The sequence below is a fragment of the Chiloscyllium punctatum genome, chromosome 49 (genome assembly GCF_047496795.1).
Source record: "Chiloscyllium punctatum isolate Juve2018m chromosome 49, sChiPun1.3, whole genome shotgun sequence".
Taxonomy (NCBI): Eukaryota; Metazoa; Chordata; class Chondrichthyes; order Orectolobiformes; family Hemiscylliidae; genus Chiloscyllium; species Chiloscyllium punctatum.
In genome coordinates this window covers 14400058-14418495 of record NC_092787.1, presented here as the reverse complement: position 1 = coordinate 14418495, position 18438 = coordinate 14400058, and the positions used below count along the sequence as shown (strand labels likewise).

The window sequence follows — 18438 nt, the reverse complement described above, 5'->3', positions numbered from 1 at the left end:
ACCTATTCAAGTTTTTCTTCTCACTTCACAGACACATTTGCTGAGTGTGGATTCTAACGGTTACAAATAGAAGCCTTTGACAACACAATAAAGCAAGTGACTTTCCAGTCACAGTGACATTTTCAAATCAGGGTGCACTTTTTGAGTGCTTCTTAAAAACAATTTCTAAGACCTCTTGTTTTGTGGTGAGTGGTATTTGCGCGATTGCGGGCAGCTGGAATATGAATTTTAACCAATGGAATATTTTTCATAGGCTTACAGATCCTGCACTTTGCATTTTTTTTTCCTCATGTAAAACAACTGCTTTTTGATAATTAGTTGCTCACTTATTTTCATTAAAGGTAAGCCCATAAGTTAAAATGTAAACATCCTAACATCACATTAGGTGGTGGGGAAGGTTTCCATTAGTGTCAGCATTTAATGCCTCCATCATGAAGACAACATTCAAATTTTTAGTAGTTTGGCTTCTTTTGTATTGATTACCAAATGATCACATATTTTGTAATAATGGATTACTTTCGTTGGAATATTTTTTGACTTTTTACAAATTGAAGATAAAAATCAAACCATATTTCTTCCCTTCCCATTGGTTGGGTTCAAGTTTGAGATTGTAGCTGTCCTTGAGTAATCATGAAATGACACTGCAATTGGCCTGTGTGCATGTTGGTTAAGGAAGCTTCTTAATCCTGATCATCAGCCAATGAAAAGTATATGATAGAGCATCAGGTAAGGAGGGTTCAAGATTGAGTACAATACCACTCCTGGTTGAAAAACCTACCCTCAACCATTTTCTGAGCTTATGGATGAAATACAGTTACACAAATGAGATGGCAGAGGATGATTGCTTCCCATGGCACCTTATATCAATGAAGAACTTTGTACAAACATAGAAATTAAGAGCAGGGGTAGGCCATTAAGCCTGCTCTGACATTCAGTAAGATCATGGCTGATCTAATTGAAACCTGAAATCTACATTCTTGCATAACCATGACAAACTTTCACCATTCTGCTTGACATCTATCTACTTCTGCTTCAACTATATTTGCAGGAAGAGAGTTCCAAACACCTATGACCCTTGAAAGCATTTCATCTAATCTCCAATTTTAATGGGTGACTCCCTCTGCATCGCAGAGCTGTACAATTTACATCTCACCATTTATAATGTTACTTTATGCTTCTTACCAAATGGATAATTCCATTCTTTCCCACATTTTTCCACATCTCTGCCCATTTATTTCACCTATCTATATCTTTTTGTAACCCATGTCCTCTTCATGACCTACTGTCCTACCTTTCATTGGTTATCAGCAAATTTCACAACCACTACCTTCCATCCCTTCATCTAAATCATTTATATAAATTGTAAATAGTTGAAGTACCAGCACCAATCTCATTGGTGCACTATCTTTACATTTTCCTGCTCCTCGGATACTGCCTGACCTGCTGTGCTTTTCCAGCACCACTCTAATCTAGACTCTGATCTCCAGCATCTGCAGTCCTCACTTTTACCTATTCTTTACATTTTGCCAATTTGAAAAAGACTCATAGATACCTAGTCTCTGCTTCTGGTTAGCTAAGCTTCTGTCAATGCCAAATTCTACCCTCACCCCATGATATTCTATTTTCCAGAATAACCTTTGATGGGATACTTTATCAAATGATTTCTAGCTCACTGTTTTAGTTATCTCCTAAAAAAACTCTAATATATTAGTCAAATGTCATTTCCTTTAATAAAACCATGCTGACTCTACTTGATTACTTTGAACTTATCAAAGTGACCTGCTACCTTTTTAGTAATAGATTCTAACATTTTCCCTCTAACAGATGTTAAGCTAATTGGCCCACAGTTTCCTATTTTGTCTCCCTCTTTTTTTTGAAAAGTTCAGTTATATTTGTGATCTTCCTCAAATTCAGGGAGTTCTTGAAAATTAAACCCAATGTATCAAATATCTCACTAGCCACTTGTTTTAAGACTTCAAGATGTAGCCCTCCACTCCAATAACTTACTCAGTACCACTTCTTTGGTGATTGTGATTTTCCTGAGTTCCTGCCTCCCTTCCAGTTTTTGATTTATCACTGTTTCTGGGATATTACCTATATACACTCTAGTAAAGACTGGTACAAAGTACCTGTTGAATTATTCTGTCATTTCCTTATCTTCCATTATTAATTTTCTGAATTCACTTTTTGTAGGTCCAATGCTCACTTTGTTAACTCTTCAATACTTGTATTATTTCTTACAATCTGATTTTGTAAGTCTGATCAGACTTACAATCTATCTAGTTTTCTTGTGTTCTCCCCTTTTTCCTTCTTTATTAATCTTTGGTCATTCTTTGTAGTTTATACTCTGTCCAATATTCTGACTGCCATTTTTCTTAGCACCAAGCTAAAATTTTTAAAAATGTGTAATCAATAAAGTTTCTAGTTAGCCATGGATGGTGGTTCTGATTTGTTGTAATATATTTCTTCTGTGTATTCAGAAATGTCCCCTTAGAGTTACTGCCTCTCTACTGTCCTATCCTTTTACCGAATTTGTCAATTCATTTTTTTCCAGCTTTGCTTTCATGCCTTCATATTTCCCATACTTACATTTTTAAAAAGTCTCAAAACCCACTGCTGTCTCTATTGACTTAAATATAAAGTTCATTCATATTATGCTTGCCACTATGTAGAGGTGCCTTCACTATGACATCATTAATCAATCCTATTTCATTGCACAGTACCAGATATAGCATATCTATTCAGTGATTGGACATGCTGTTCTAAGAAGGTACTCTGAAAACACTCTATGAACTCACCAACTTTCTCGTCGATGTGCAGATTAAAGTCACCAATGATTATCATCATACCTCTATAGAACATAGAACATAGAACAATACAGCACAGAACAGGCCCTTCGGCCCACGATGTTGTGCCGAACTTCTATCCTAGATTAAGCACCCATCCATGTACCTATCCAAATGCCGCTTAAAGGTCGCCAATGATTCTGACTCCACCACTCCCACGGGCAGCGCATTCCATGCCCCCACCACTCTCTGGGTAAAGAACCCACCCCTGACATCTCCCCTATACCTTCCACCCTTCACCTTAAATTTATGTCCCCTTGTAACACTCTGTTGTACCCGGGGAAAAAGTTACTGACTGTCTACTCTATCTATTCCTCTGATCATCTTATAAACCTCTATCAAGTCACCCCTCATCCTTCGCCGTTCCAAACGTGAAAAGGCCGAGAACTCTCAACCTATCCTCAGACGACCTATTCTCCATTCCAGGCAACATCCTGGTAAATCTTCTCTGCACCCTCTTTGATAGGAAAGCTTCCACATCTTTCCTAAAGTGAGGCGACCAGAACTGCACACAGTACTCCAACTGTGGCCTAACCAAAGTCCTGTACAGCTGCAACATCACTTCACGACTCTTGAATTCAATCCCTCTGCTAATGAACGATAATACACCATAGGCCTTCTTACAAGCTCTATCCACCTGAGTGGCAACTTTCAAAGATCTATGTACATAGACCCCAAGATCCCTCTGTTCCTCCACCTGACTAAGAGCCTTACCATTAACCCTGTATTCCGCATTCTTATTTGTTCTTCCAAAATGGACAACCTCACACTTGGCAGGGTTGAACTCCATCTGCCACTCCTCAGCCCAGCTCTGCATCATATCTAAGTCCCTTTGCAAACGACAAATGCCCTCATCACTGTCCACAACTCCACCTATCTTCGTATCATCTGCAAATTTACTGACCCACCCTTCGACTCCCTCATCCAAGTCATTAATAAAAATTACAAACAGCAGAGGACCCAGAACTGATCCCTGCGGAACTCCACTTGTAACTGGGCTCCAGGCTGAATATTTACCATCTACCACTACTCTCTGACTTCGACCGGTTAGCCAGTTTTCTATCCAATTGGCCAAATTTCCCTCTATCCCATGCCTCCTGACTTTCCGCATAAGCCTACCATGGGGAACCTTATCAAATGCCTTACTAAAATCCATGTACACTACATCCACTGCTCTACCCTCATCCACCTCTCTTCCTTTATGCTCCACCTTACCATGTGGTTACTGACCTGGGGCCTGTATACCACGTCCACAGTGATTTCTTGCCTTCTTCACCTCTACCAAAATGGTTTCAACAATCTGAATTTGGCTTATCCCTCGATTATACTAATACCATCATTAACTAAGAGAGCCATGCTCCAACTTTTTCCTATTTTTCTTTCATTCTTAAATATTTTATACTGTCAAAATTCACATCCTAATCCATGTCATTCTGCAATCATGTTTCTGTAATCCTACGATCTTACTAATTCATTTCTATTTGCACTCTGTTTATCTGTTTTGTTTGAATGCTGTGTGCAGTCTTTAGCTTGATCCATTTCTGTCACAATCTGTTTATAATTTCCCATATTAATAAGACTTTGTATCTCTGAATCACCATATCTTCTCAAATTTGATTTCTTGCTTCAACTATGTAGTTTAAAAATCTACTCAATTTCCTTTGTTTTGCATTCAGCAACAACGCTGGCCACATTATGGTTCAGGCAGACATCCAGCATTGACACTCAGTAGCAGCAGTACCACTTACAAGATGCACTGCAGAAATTCACGAAGAGTCCTTGAACAGCAATTTCTAATATAATAAGCATTAGTTACTGACCAAATAACCTTTCTTCTCCTGTAACAGAGTAAGAATCAATCCCTTAGGCTGAAAACTGTTTAGGAAATGTTAAAAACAACAGAGTACTTGTCACATACTGCCTTTTCCTCTTAATCAGTTTACTTGGGCACCCTACTATAAGTTACACTCAAATGCAACATTGCACTAAGTCAGCCAATTTGTATTCTCCTAAGACAAAAGTCCATCTGAGTCACTTAATGAGGATCCAGTTTCAGCTGCTACTTAATTCTGTAGTTCTTCCACTGGAAGCCTTGTAAAACCTAGCTTAAGGTTGGCAACTAAGAATGTAAACTGTAGATTTCAGTTCAACATCAATAACAAGCTAAATTAGATTTTCTCAAAATAAAATCTTATTTTTTTTATCCAACAACTATATACACTTGGCAAAAGAACTGAGAAAATTTCCAAAAGAAAAATGAGTTCTAGCATATTTAGGTGTAATTGATTCTTAAAAATAGTTTAAAATCAATTACAGGAAACAACTTTTTTTAAAAATCGCTAGAAATCTAACATGTCATTTAACCATAAACCTTTGAAAGTAACAACAAGAAAGTGAAATGTGTGAAATTATTTTAAAAAATAGTTTTCACTGTTCCCAGATAAATAAATTGATGTTGAAAATTTAGCTTTCTGGTGGATACACAAGAATGTAAGTAAGATAGAAGTCATTTTTTCCAAAATTTTGTTCCTTTTTTTCTGTATGTTTTAAGCTAACTTTTTAAAAAATAAGTTAAGCAAAGTAATGTATATGGTTAATTAACTAATTCAACAAAAAAAATCAAAGAAACTCCATATGTTTTCTGATTTCTTCCCCTTTCAGTTTATTAGATTGTACAAGGTTACCGTCTCCTACCCCAGAAAACAAGGACTTGTTTTTTGTCACAAAGTCCTCTGCAGTACAGCCATCCCCTGCTCGCAGCTCAAGCTATTCCGAAGCCAATGAAGCAGAGCAACAAATGCCAAATGGTAACAAGAGCATATCAATGGTTGATTTGCAAGAGAACCGCAGTTTGGACAGTACAACAAGTGCTCCCAATACAGGTGATTCCCTAAATGACAGTCAAGGATCCAGTGGCCATTTACAGACAATGTGGCCTCCAAGACCCCCTCAAAATGCAGCGTCAACTGGGGTTGGGAATGTAGGACGTAAGCCTGGACAAACAGCAAGCACACCTAATGCAGATGGCACACCAGGAAGACCACAACTTCTGGCACCATTATCTTTCCAAAACCCAGTGTACCAGATGGCAGCAGGTATTCTAGTTTCACCACGTGGAGTGGCAGACTCAGGATCAGAATGCCTCAGCTCTATTAGCTCCCACAGCAATAATGAAGAACTGGCAGCCAACAAATCCACTTTTCTTAGCCATACAAGCACAGAAGACTTTACCAGGCGTTCTGGAGAATTCACAAGAAGACAGCTTTCCTTAACAGAGAAGGTTCCTCAGAGTGTAGTACCACGTCAGAACAGTGCAGGTCCACAACGCCGAATAGACCAACCTCCACCAACAGCTAGAGGCAGGACACCACCAGCTTTATTATTCAACCCCCCTCAGTATCCAAGGCCTTCTAGTGGAGGTATTACACCGTCCTCATCAGAATGGCCAAGCACTGGCACAAAGCTGCGGCAGCAATCATCATCATCTAAAGGGGACAGTCCTGAAATGAAACAACGCACAATACAAAAGCAGGTCAGTGGCTTTATCATCAATAAGCAACATATTTTGAGGAATGTAAATATAGGTTTAGAATTAAGTTGTTGTTGTTGTTGTGCTATATTAACATCTTAAAAACAATCAGTTTAAAGATGCAATGAAAGGAGTAGCTCCATAACACTTGTAATAAAGCACTGGCTTTCCAGTAAAAGCACGTTAGATCAAGGTTTGACCTTCACTGTCATTCTTACATTGCTCAAAGATTCTGTTATCTTTTGCTGAGCAATATTATCAACATTGATCTATATATGGATAAACATAAATTTGCATTATGTCACTTGCACGTGCATTACTGAAAAGAGAAACTGAAGGAGATATAATTCACCTTGCAAAGTCTACATTTTATAATATAGACATATTTATAGCCGTATGTATTTTGGCATTTATTTTGTAAGTTAAGTTGGTGAGATATATATTGATGAAACAAGCACTGCCATACAAACTGATAAGTCACAGGAAATGTATCAATGTTACAATCAACAGATTTATATTCCCTCTCGTTTTAAGACCATGGAGAATGTGTCCTTCATTCTGTTTGCTACACAGATCTAATAAAATGATCTGAAACACTGCATATAATACTTTTACTCTATTAACTACTTACAACTTAGAGGATGTTGTAAAATCCAGTTTCAACTAAACTATTGGTCATTTCTCTTAAAATGTCCTTTGGCTCAGTACTCATATTTTTACATTATACCTCTGCAAAGAGCTTAGGAACAGTTTCCCATGATAAATGTGCTGTGTAAATGCAGGCTGTCAACTTCAAGCTTTGGGCCTGAATGAGTCCACGGAAATGTGTGACACAAGATCTTCTGGCTGTTGGTTTAACAATTGAGGTTTGGCAATGAATTTGACTTTCATTGTAATTACATGAGTGAGGGTATCGATCAAGCTATTCACCAATGACATAGAAATCTAATTTGTAGCAAATCAATAGGTCGCAGTCCAGTCAGATAAAGTGAACATAATGCACCCGAATGTACCAAATAACCACAGCACCCTACATCTGAGATTGAAGAAACTCAAATAATATTTATAACGTGCAGGGGTTAAAGATTACAAATTGATAATTCACTAATGTTTCAGAAACAATGATGACTAAACAAAAGCCAAGTATTCTGGTTCTGTTGCTGGGATTATTGAAAGTAAAATCAAAGAACTGTATTTGGGGCATATCCTGCTTTGGTTCATTTACCTTTTAAGTATTGCTTCACTGTTTGACATCAGTCTGTGGTGAAAAGTGTGGCACTTGAAAAGCGCAGCAGGTCAAGCAGCATCCGAAGAGCAGGAGAATCAACATTTCAGACATAAGCCCTGAAGTCATTCCTGATGCAGGGCTTATGCGCGAAATGTTGGCTGTCCTGCTCTTCAGATGCTGCCTGACCTGTTGTGCTTTTCCAGCACCAGACTTTTCAACTCTGACCTCCAGCATCTGCAGTCTTCACTTTCTCCCACCCATCTGTGATGGCAAATATCTAGGTTCTAGAAAAGATACAGTATTCTTTGCAGCCTTAGAGAACAGAGTTGATTTTTTTTTGGGAAACACCGGGTTGACAGGGATATGATTGAGACATAGACCAGAATTTTGTGGGGCTAAGATGACCCTGTTCATTAGACAAATCCAGAGAATTGACAACTGTTCAGCCCTAGCAGTGACCCAGGACTGCCGATAAGTGAGTGAGTTCAGAGGTCACTGAAGTGAATCAAACAGGCCCTGACAGGGTAGGGTAGGAGGAAACTTGGGGGAATAGGGCATCTGTTGTGTTATCTGCACTGTATGATTGAATCTCTTAAGTATTAACAGGCCTTATTACCATTTTATTTTTAACTATAGTGGAGTGAAATGAAATAGTCATTGCTTGGAATGTGAACACATTCAACCAATATAAATCCCTGATGTACTGAAGCATTAATAATGCAGAATGCAAGATTTATTTCCAAAAGCGCTCAACCTGTTCTAAGTAATCACAGTTTGAGTTGTGATTTTTCAAATAATATAAATTTACTTCATAATTCTTCAATGAAGGAAAATTAAAGCAATTTCATCATTACTTACGTGAGACCTCATAATTTCAATGGAGCTGACAATTGACAAATTAATTTTTAAAACTTTCAGACGAATTAGTTTTCACTCAGAATGTACTATCCAAGTGAAAGAAACGCGACTGTTACAAATACATGTAAGACTAGAAAGTTGGATTAGCAATTACTAGGCTTATTTTCAGATTCAAATGTTATAACTCTCAACATTAATATGCTGCCTAATTATAACTGCTTCTACTCAGCATATCAAAAATTAATTGTCAAATGGAAAAATGACCCCATGAATTCTAAATATCACCATTTGCTCCTTCGGCGATGTTAAATAAAATCCTGAATTTCTGGTTAATTAAGGGCCTCTGTCAGATTCATTTTTACATTATAGTTGGTTCTATTATTCAGTGTGTTTCTTCAACACAAATAGTCTATAACGCAATTGAAGAATTTAGACCATTATTTGTAGAATGCAAATTTTCCTTACCTATTTTGGCTATAATATGATTCAGCCCATTGGTTTAAATAGTGCTGCTATTATGCAATTTTCTTGCAAAGCAGGATCACATGAAAATGGAACTATCGCATGAAATCAGACCAGACTGTGTATCCTTTTCCAGCATTCGTTCATAATTGGAAGTTCTTAAACCTTCTGACAGTATTTTATACAGTTCATCAAATTTGAACATTTAACCTAAAGTATTGTTAAAAACCGATCAATATTATTTAAAATTCAATTAAATAAAATGCTTGTTTCTAAAATAATGTGGTTTGTGCTTTGTTTTAATCCATTTAAAAATTAAGTTTTAAATCCTAATTTGTTTAAGTAGGAATTATGATGTACAGTATTTGAGAAGCACAGAGTCTTACTTCAGGCAATCTATGCAAACTCAATCTTAATACTATGCTGATCATGCATGCAGTTCAAGAATAGGTGACCTAACTGAACATTTGGGTTTCTGCAAGCTTGCTTGTTAAATCGCTGGTAATGCCTTGCCCACTGGCTATTTAGGGTATTAATATAATTTTTAGTATATCCCAGAATAAGTCAACTTGTTTCCATAAAGACAGTGTCCTGCTGCTGTCATTTTCAGCTTTCTTTTCCCTTTCAGACTGATCACGGATGTGGTTGTAGGATAATAATTATGCCTCATGTTCAAATGCATTTATTGCAAATGAAAAATTCAAATGAGATGGAACTTATTTCAAGTAAATGACTAGTATTTCAACCATAATACTGTCTGAATGAAACCAGAAGCTGTTAAATGCTAAGATTAACCTAATTTAACTTCATGTACAATATATTAAAGGTAGGAAATCAAAATTGTAATCTTTATTTGACTTCTAATTGTGATGAGAAGGAATTAAGTATAATCCCTAAAGTAGTCTAAAGTGTTCACCACAGACTTCACAGCCTCCTAATCAGAAGAAACACTTTATTACTACGTATTATTGTTTGTCTATAATTGTTAACCATCAAAAGCTTTCATAGAGTCATAGAGATGTACAGCACGGAAACAGACCCTTCTGTCCAACTCATCCATGCCGACCAGATATCCTAACCTAATCTAGTCCCGCCTGCCAGCACCTGACCCATATCCCTGTAAACACTTCCTATTCACATATCCATCCAGATACCTTTTATATGTTGCAATTATATCAGCCTCCACCACTTCCTCTGGCACCTCATTCCATACACGTACCACCTCTGCATGAAAAAGTTGTCCTTTAAGCCCCTTTTATATTTTGCCCCTCTCAACCTAAACCTATGCCCTCTAGTTCTGGACTCCACCACCCCAGGGAAAAGACTTTGTCTATTTGTCCTATCCATTCCCTTCATGATTTTATAAACCTCTATGAGGTCACCCCTCAGATGTCAACGCTCCAGGGAAAATAGCGCCAGCCTATTTAGCCTCTCCCTATAGCTCGAATCCTCCAACCCTGGCAACATCTTTGTAAATCTTTTGTGAAATTTTTCAAGTTTCACAACATCCAGCTGCAACATGACCTCCCAACTCCTATACTCTGAACAATAAAGGAAAGCATACCAAACACCTCCTTCACTATCCTATCTACCTGCGACTCCACTTTCAAGGAGCTATGAACCTGCACTCCAAGGTCTCTTTGTTCAGCAACACTCCCTAGGTCCTTACCATTTAAGTGTATAAGTCCTGCTAAGATTTGCTTTCCCAAAATGCATCACCTCACATTTATCTAAATTAAATGTCATCTGTCACTCCTCAGCCCAGTGGCCGATCTGATCAAGATCCCATTGGAATCTGAGGTAACCTTCTTCGCTGTCCACTACACCTCCAATTTTGGTGTCATCTGCAAACTTACTAACTATACCTGCTATGTTCACATCCAAGTCATTTCTATAAATGATGAAAAGCAGTGAATCCAGCACCGATCCTAGTGGCACTCTACTGGTCACAGGTCTCCCATCTGAAAAACAACCCTCCACCACCACCCTGTGTCTTCTACCTTTGAGCCAGTTCTGTATTCAAATGGCTAGTTCTCCCTGTATTCCATGAGATCTAACCTTGCTAATCAGTCTACCATGGGGAACCTTGTCGAACACCTTACTGAAGTCCATATAGATCACATCCACCATTCTGCCTCATCAAAATTGTTACCACTTTAAAGAAAATTCAATCAAGTTTGAGACATGATTTCCCACACACAAAGTAATGTTGACTATCCCTATCCCTAGTCCTTGCCTTTCCAAATATATGTACATCCTGTCCCTCAGGATTCCTTCCAACAACTTGCCCACCACTGACGTCAGGCTCACTGGTCTATAGTTCCCTAGCTTGTCCTTACCACCTTTCTTAAATAGCCTTACCACATTAGCCATTCTCCAATCTTCAGGCACCTGACCATGATACAAATATCTCAGCAAGAGGCCCAGCTTCCCACAGAGTTCTAGGGTACACCTGATCAGGTCCTGGGGATTTATCCACCTTTGTGTTTCAAGACATCCTCTGTAATATGGACATTTTTCAAGATGTCACCATCTATTTCCCTACATTCTATATCTTCCATGTCCTTTTCCACAGTAAACACTGATGCAAAATACTCATTTAGTATCTCCTGCGGCTCCACACAAAGGCTGCCTTGGTGATCTTTGAAAGCCCCACTCCCCCACCTTACTAGGTTAAATCCTTCCGAGCAGCTCTAGCAAATCTCCCTGCCAGTATATTAGTCTTTTCTAATTCAGGTGCAATCCAGCCTTCTTGTACAGTTCACTTCTACCCCAGAACAGATTCCAATGATCCAAAACTATGAATCCTTCTCCCATCCACCAGCTCCTCAGCCACACATTGATCTGCTCTCCCCTCGTATTCCCACCCTCCCTAGCTCATAGCACCAGGAGTAATCCAGATATTACAACCCTCAAGGGCCTCCTTTTTAAATTCCTGCCTAACTCTCATCCTACCTTCTTCCTATGTCATTAGTTCCAATGTGTACAAAAACTCCTGCTGGTCCCTCTCCCCTGTGAGAACATTCTGCACCCTCTCTGAGACATCCTTCATCTTGGCACCAGGGAAGCAACACATCATTCTGATATTTCACTGCTGGCTGCAGAAACATCTGTCTGTTCCTCTTACTGACTAGAGAGTCCTCTAACACAATCAATCGCTTGGAACTCAACATGCCCCCTCATGACATTAGAGCCAGTCTTGATACCAGAAACTTTGCTGTTCATACTTCATTCCCCTGAGAATACATCACCCCCTACATTTTCCAAAATAGCATACTTGTTTGAAATGGGGATAGCCACAGAAGACTCCTGTACTACCTGCCTATCCCTCCTACCTTTCCTGGAGTTAACCCCTCTGTGTGACTGTATCTGTTGCTTTTCTCCCATCTTATAACTGCCATCCATCACATCCCCTTGCTTTTGTAAATTCCTCATTGCCTCTAACTGTCGCTCCAGCTGATCCATTTGAACTATGGGATTCGCAACCATTGACATTTATTGCAGATATAATCCTCGGTAACACGTAATCTCTCTCGAAACTCCCACATCTGACAAGAAGAGTGTATCAGTCTACTAAAGGCCATTTTTGTTCTTTCCCATCCACAGATCGAGAAAATAGTACCATCTTATTGCTCTACAAGCACTGCTGCAGAGTAACTTAATACTTATGGGTTACTTTTAAAATGTAATAAAACATATAATCAAGAAAGAACTGACTCTATTCACTATTGTGGATTTACAGCAAGGCTACACTTTGAATATTGCACTTATGTGTTTCTGTGCTGTGACCTCTCCCAAATAATTTCCTCCAAAATTAGTTGTGAATTTCGCTGTTTGTTAAGTTTCCCTAGACACACTTCAATGTCCAGCAATACATGAATTAAAACAACAAAGGCAGTAACTGCGCAGATTCACTGCTGTGTCAGTTAACAGTGTAGATTTCTCTCGCTCTCCCTTCCACCCCACCCCTCGCCTTCACTGACTATGTACTGCCTATTGTATGTCCTTCTCCCTTTTAAATGGAACAACCATGTAAAATTTTAATTTTCACAAGGATAGCCGTGATGAGTTCATATAAATTGATTTGGGACAGTTTCTCAAAAGAATATTGATACATATGAAGTATAAAGTAAGCTCTTATGCAGTGGTGGTGTCTTTACCTCTGATCCAGGAGGCCCAGATTAAAGTCCCACATGTTCCAGAGGGGTGTCATAACATCTCTGAACAGATTTAGTAAAATTACCTACAAAGTATAAAGCTCACAAAGACCAAAAATAATAATTTGCCATTGAATCCGACAAAATGGAAGCTATCCAATTATTAATGGAATCATTGTAATTCTAATGGTATAGTTCTTGATTTAATGGCTCTTACAGAAGGTGATAAAATCTCATTGAAGGTTTTATGGGCTGAATAGAATATTGATCTGAACAGATAAACAAAAAGCAGTACATTTATGCACAAAGTATCCAAACAAATGCCCCTCAAATGTCTGCTATTGTAACAGTGATGACACAAATGATGATAACCGTTAAACTTGTTAAGATACTAATTATCAAATTAGAGGCAGCCTGGCATCATCAAAGAATTTCTATCCAATAAGCTGCAAATGACGAGAGCATGCTGAGCTAAAGGTTGCCTCTTGTGATGCCAAACTTCATCCAGAATCTAAGATTTGGTCAGAGACTCAATTATCAACTTTCCATCGTTCTGGTACAGAGGATGTTAATTGTGGCAGCCAAAGGTCAAGCTCAAGGACTCATCAAGTCATTGTTCTTGCTGCCCAAGGACATTTGAAGTCTGGTAATGGATTGCCTGCCAAGAACCTTTCTCAGGAAGCAGTAAGAGGAGACTTAAAAACTCTAGAAATATTTATGCTGACAATTGTTTAATTTAAGGGAGAAATATTTAATCTACATCCAGCTCATGCTTTTCAAGCAATCCTTCAGGGATTAATACAAAAATATCATTTTCTACTGCTAACAATATGTAAGTCTGATATTATTTACTTGTGTCACTGAAGTTAGTTTTCTAGGTTCATTAAAATATGTTTAAATGTTGAATACTAATTTAACGAATACAGCACAAAAGTAAGAATGAATTTGGCTTTAAATGTTAGTGTGGACTCAATTTGAATAGGGATCAGAAGTAGCAAGGGAATTAAGTCACCAGTCAAGTATTATAGATTACCTAACAATAGCTACACTGTAGGTCAGACTATAAATCAAGAAATAATGGAGGCTTGGAAGAACAACATTGCAACAGTGTGCAATTTTAATTTTCACAAGGATAGCCATGATGAGTTCATATAAATTGATTTGGGACAGTTTCTCAAAAGAATATTGATACATATGAAGTATAAAGTGAGCTGTTATGTAATGGTGGTGTCCTTACCTCTGGGGCAGCACAGTGGCTCAGTGGTTAGCACTGCTGCCTCACAGCACCAGGGACCTGGGTTTGATTCCCGTCTGTCTGTGTGGAGTTTGCACATTCTCTCCGTGTCTGCATGGGTTCCCTCCGGGTGCTCCAGTTTCCTCCCACAATCCAAAGATGTGCAGGTGAGGTGAATTGGCTATGCTAAATTGCCCATAGTGTTAGGTGCGTTAGTCAAGGGTAAAAAAGGGTAGGGGAATGAGTCTGGGTGGGTTTCTCTTTGGAGGGGCGGTATGGACTTGTTGGGCTGAAGGGCCTGTTTCCACACTGTAGAGAATCTAATCTAATCTAATCCAGGAGACCCAAATGCAAGTCCCACAGGTTCCAGAGGGGTATCATAACATCTCTGAACAGATTTACTAAAATTACCTATAAAGTATAAAGCTCACAAAGACCAAAAATAATAATTTGCCATTGAATCCTATAAAATGGAAGCTATCTAATAATTAATGGAATTATTTTAATGTAAATGAGATACTGATGGACATTTAAAGGTGAGACCATAGTTATGTTTTAAAACTATAATCTAATGAATGATAAAACTTGGGTAATTATTGGCTAATAATATAATATTTAATTAGATTCAAAATAATAGGCTGGTGCTCAAATTTGATAAGTGCGGTAGCATTCATTCCACATAGGTGATATTAGCATAAAGTTATTAGATCTGAATTTTTCAAAATGTTTTGAGAAAAATTCAGAAATAGGAAGACTCGGTTTTTTTTCTTATTAAAAAATCAATCTTGTCATTTCTAATTAAAGGAAGCGTGGTTGTGCTTTCTTATTAATTGTTGGGGGCTCTCTTGTGGTGCAATGGTAATGTCACTAACCCTGGACCAGGAGGCCCAAGTTCAAGACCCACCTGTTCCAGAGGTGTGCAATAACATCTCTAAGTAAGTTGATTAAAAAAGTAAGTTAATAAACAATTTATTTCCATCCAAGTCATAAGTAGGGGTATACCCAACTACCCCAGAATTGTTTATATGCAGAAGGAATAATCCCCTTACTGTCAAGTGAGATTGTTTAGACTGAGTCAGTATGAAGAAGCTGACTGGATTCAGTACTTTATTGTTTCGCTACATATTTAGCATACTGTTAAATTTTTCATTTTTGAACATTATAATCTGTACAATAAGTGTTCTTAATTTTGTCACAGAAAATTTAATTCTCTTCAAAGCTTCACGTGAATACTGGAGGAGATGAGTGGTAAGAATTAACTAGGTTGTTTGGGTTCCAAATCATAAATCAGTTGCTAGTATTGATATATTTGGCTCCACTTGTCTGCCAAAATTTATTTCTAAATATTCTAACTAGCTGAACATGGAGAGAAGCCACAATTATCAATTCTACAATTTGTATTCTACTTACAAATTGTAATTGAAGGGGTGGCAAATGAAAAGGAATTAAGAGGTAATTTCTGTTGTTGATAAACCAGCTGATAGCAACTTCTTCACTACTTTGTGAAAGTATGATAATAAAACAGGAATGTAAATCCCAGTCAGCCTTCACTGCTGTCAATTACAGTAAGAATCTATTCCTTAAATGTTGCAGTTAATAAAAGTGCTCCACTGTATTTTAGCCTTTATATTACAAATCTTTTACTCTGGCTTAAATTATAATAAATAGTTTCCTTAATTTCATTAGCTTTTCATTACAATCAATAGAGGAGGGTAAACTTTAGTGTGATTAATCTAAGGAATTAATACTGTAATGGAACCTTTTACATTGTATTTAGAAATTATTCATGATCAAGCAAATGACCTTACTTTGTAAAGGCTGCCTTCTAAAAATAATTTGTTACCGTTGATATGATCCTAGGCCTGAAAGTCAATGCTTCTTTATGCATATAACTTAGAAAACAATGAGATGGATATATAATGGAAGACTCTTCATGGGCTGAATTTTCCCTTTGTGGTCACTGGGAGTTGGTATTGTTTCTCAACTTTCTCCATAAAGGAAACGTGCTCTTTGGAACGTACATAGATCTGACTCCATAATAGGTATAGAGACATGTTCCCTATCAATTTAAGGACAGCAAGATGGAGGCTTCATCAGAGGTCTTCCAGAATGAAAGGAGCAACAGGCTGCAGTAGAAGGGATGTGAAAGAACACTCTCATTAATTTTTCAACTCTCTAAATAAAAAAGGTTATGGGTAGCAGGCAGAGGAGGGATGTCTCTAAAGGGTGGCTTTGGCTGTACTCGCAGGCAGAATGTGTACTCCCTAGAGGCTGATAGGGTAACCTCAAGTCAGCCTACAGTAACTACCGTTATCAATGAGCTTAATCCATCATCGCCGCAAGGATGAGCAGATCTGCCAGCCTTAAAACTGTCTTGGCAAAATGTGCTTGTGCAGGAGCAGCATCAAGAATCAGCAATAAGTAAATTGCTGGCGCTCAGTTTGGGTTCTATCAGCTCCAGTCAGTTCCTGACTTCATTACAGCCATGATCCAAAACAGACCAAAACATTCAACTCCAGAGGTGATAGTATTAAGGAGCCCTAACAAAACTGGGTTATGAGAATTTGCACGGATTGATATCACATCTAGAATAAAGGAAAATATTGTGGTCGTTGGAAGTCAATCATTCAAGTCTTTGGACATCTCTGCAAGGAGTTCCTCAGCATAGTGTCCTAGGCTGCTTCATCAATGACCTTCCCACCATGATAGGGCCAGAGGTTGAGTAGGCATCCAGGCTTAGGCTAACAGATGACAAATAACAATTGAGCATACAAGTGACAGGCAATGACCATCACCCAAAAGAGTAAACCTTTACATTCAAAAGGGTGGAGGTGCTGGTGTTGGACTGGGTAGGACAAGGTCAGAAGTCACACCACACTAGGTTACAGTCCAACAGGTTTACTGGAAATCACAAGCTTTCGGAGAGCTACTCCTTCACCAGGTGAAGTGGACTTGACCTGACAAAGGAGCAGCACTCTGAAAGCTTGTGATTTCAAATAAACCTGTTGGACTATGACCTCGTGTCATGTGACTTCTGAGTTTTTACATACAATGGTATTACCATAATTGAATACCCCTCAATCAACATCTTGGTGGGGGGGGGGGGGGGGGGTTACCATGTAACCATTGACCAAAAACCTGGATCAGTTGTACAAATACTATGACTATAAAAGTAGTTCAGAGGCTAGGAAACCCTAAAGTCCCTTGAGAGTTTATAAGCCACAGATCAGGAATGTGGTGGAATACTGTCCGCTTGCCTTGATGAGTCCAGCTCTGATAACATTAAAGAAGTTCAAAACCATCCAAACCAAAGCAGCCACATGACTGGCATCCAATTCACCACCTGAAACATTCACTCTCTCAATCACTGATGTGCAGTGGCTGCAAGTCTGTACCATATACCAGAATTACTGCAACAACACTGGAAAACTCCTTCAACAGGAGCTTCCAAATCTGTGACCTTTAGAGAAGACAAAAACAGTCAATGTGTGGGATACTGCCACAGACTATCCTGACTTGAATAACAATGTATTTCCTTACACTATCGCTTGCTCAAAATCCTGAAACTCCATTGTTAATAACATTGTGCACGTACCTACCCCATATTGGTGGCAGTGATTCAAAAGGCAGGCTGCCATCAACTTCAAGGGAATTAGACATTGCAAATAAATACAGCATAGCTGATATGCAGATCCTGTGAACAAATAATAAAATCTGGCACACTGACCAGTGCTGTTAACTTCAGGTCTCATTTGCCTCCATTCTCAACATTGCTGAGACATGAACCTTTATCCCCACAGCAAAGACAAAAATGGCATTTGACTTAAGTAACACAGAAGGGATCAACTTTATTTTCTATATATTTTCCTAACTATTGAAGCAGTGTCTAAACACATTTTAAATTTATTTTAAATGACAAGTCTCAGCGAATTATCAAACATGCTACAAGTACTCAGTAGGCCAGTTCAGATTTTGAAGGGAAAAAAAGGCAGACTATGATATATCAGCTGGTAGGTAGGCATTCTGAAATACCATATTCTATCATTTCTGCTCACTAATGCTGACTGATATGCTGTGTATGTCAGGGATTTTATTTTGGCAGATGAATTCCTTGAATGTTTTAA

General features: G+C 38.3%; 1 protein-coding gene and 1 long non-coding RNA gene across 9 annotated transcripts in view; one reads left to right on the top strand and one right to left on the bottom strand.

Annotated features, from left to right (window-relative positions):
- LOC140469406 (disabled homolog 2-interacting protein-like) overlaps nucleotides 1-18438 on the top strand; it is a 705419-nt gene that overhangs the window by 659727 nt on the left and 27254 nt on the right. For 7 of the 8 annotated variants that reach the window (XM_072565892.1, XM_072565890.1, XM_072565891.1 and 4 more), the window contains one exon: nucleotides 5508-6378. In XM_072565892.1, coding sequence (XP_072421993.1) covers nucleotides 5508-6378 — 871 coding nt within the window. Of the gene's footprint in view, nucleotides 1-5507; nucleotides 6379-9000; nucleotides 9088-18438 lie in introns of those variants that run through there. The other variant, XM_072565896.1, reaches the window with a different exon arrangement.
- Nucleotides 1-18438, bottom strand: part of LOC140469409 (uncharacterized) — a 28352-nt gene that overhangs the window by 1407 nt on the left and 8507 nt on the right. The gene's annotated exons all lie outside the window — the stretch shown is intronic.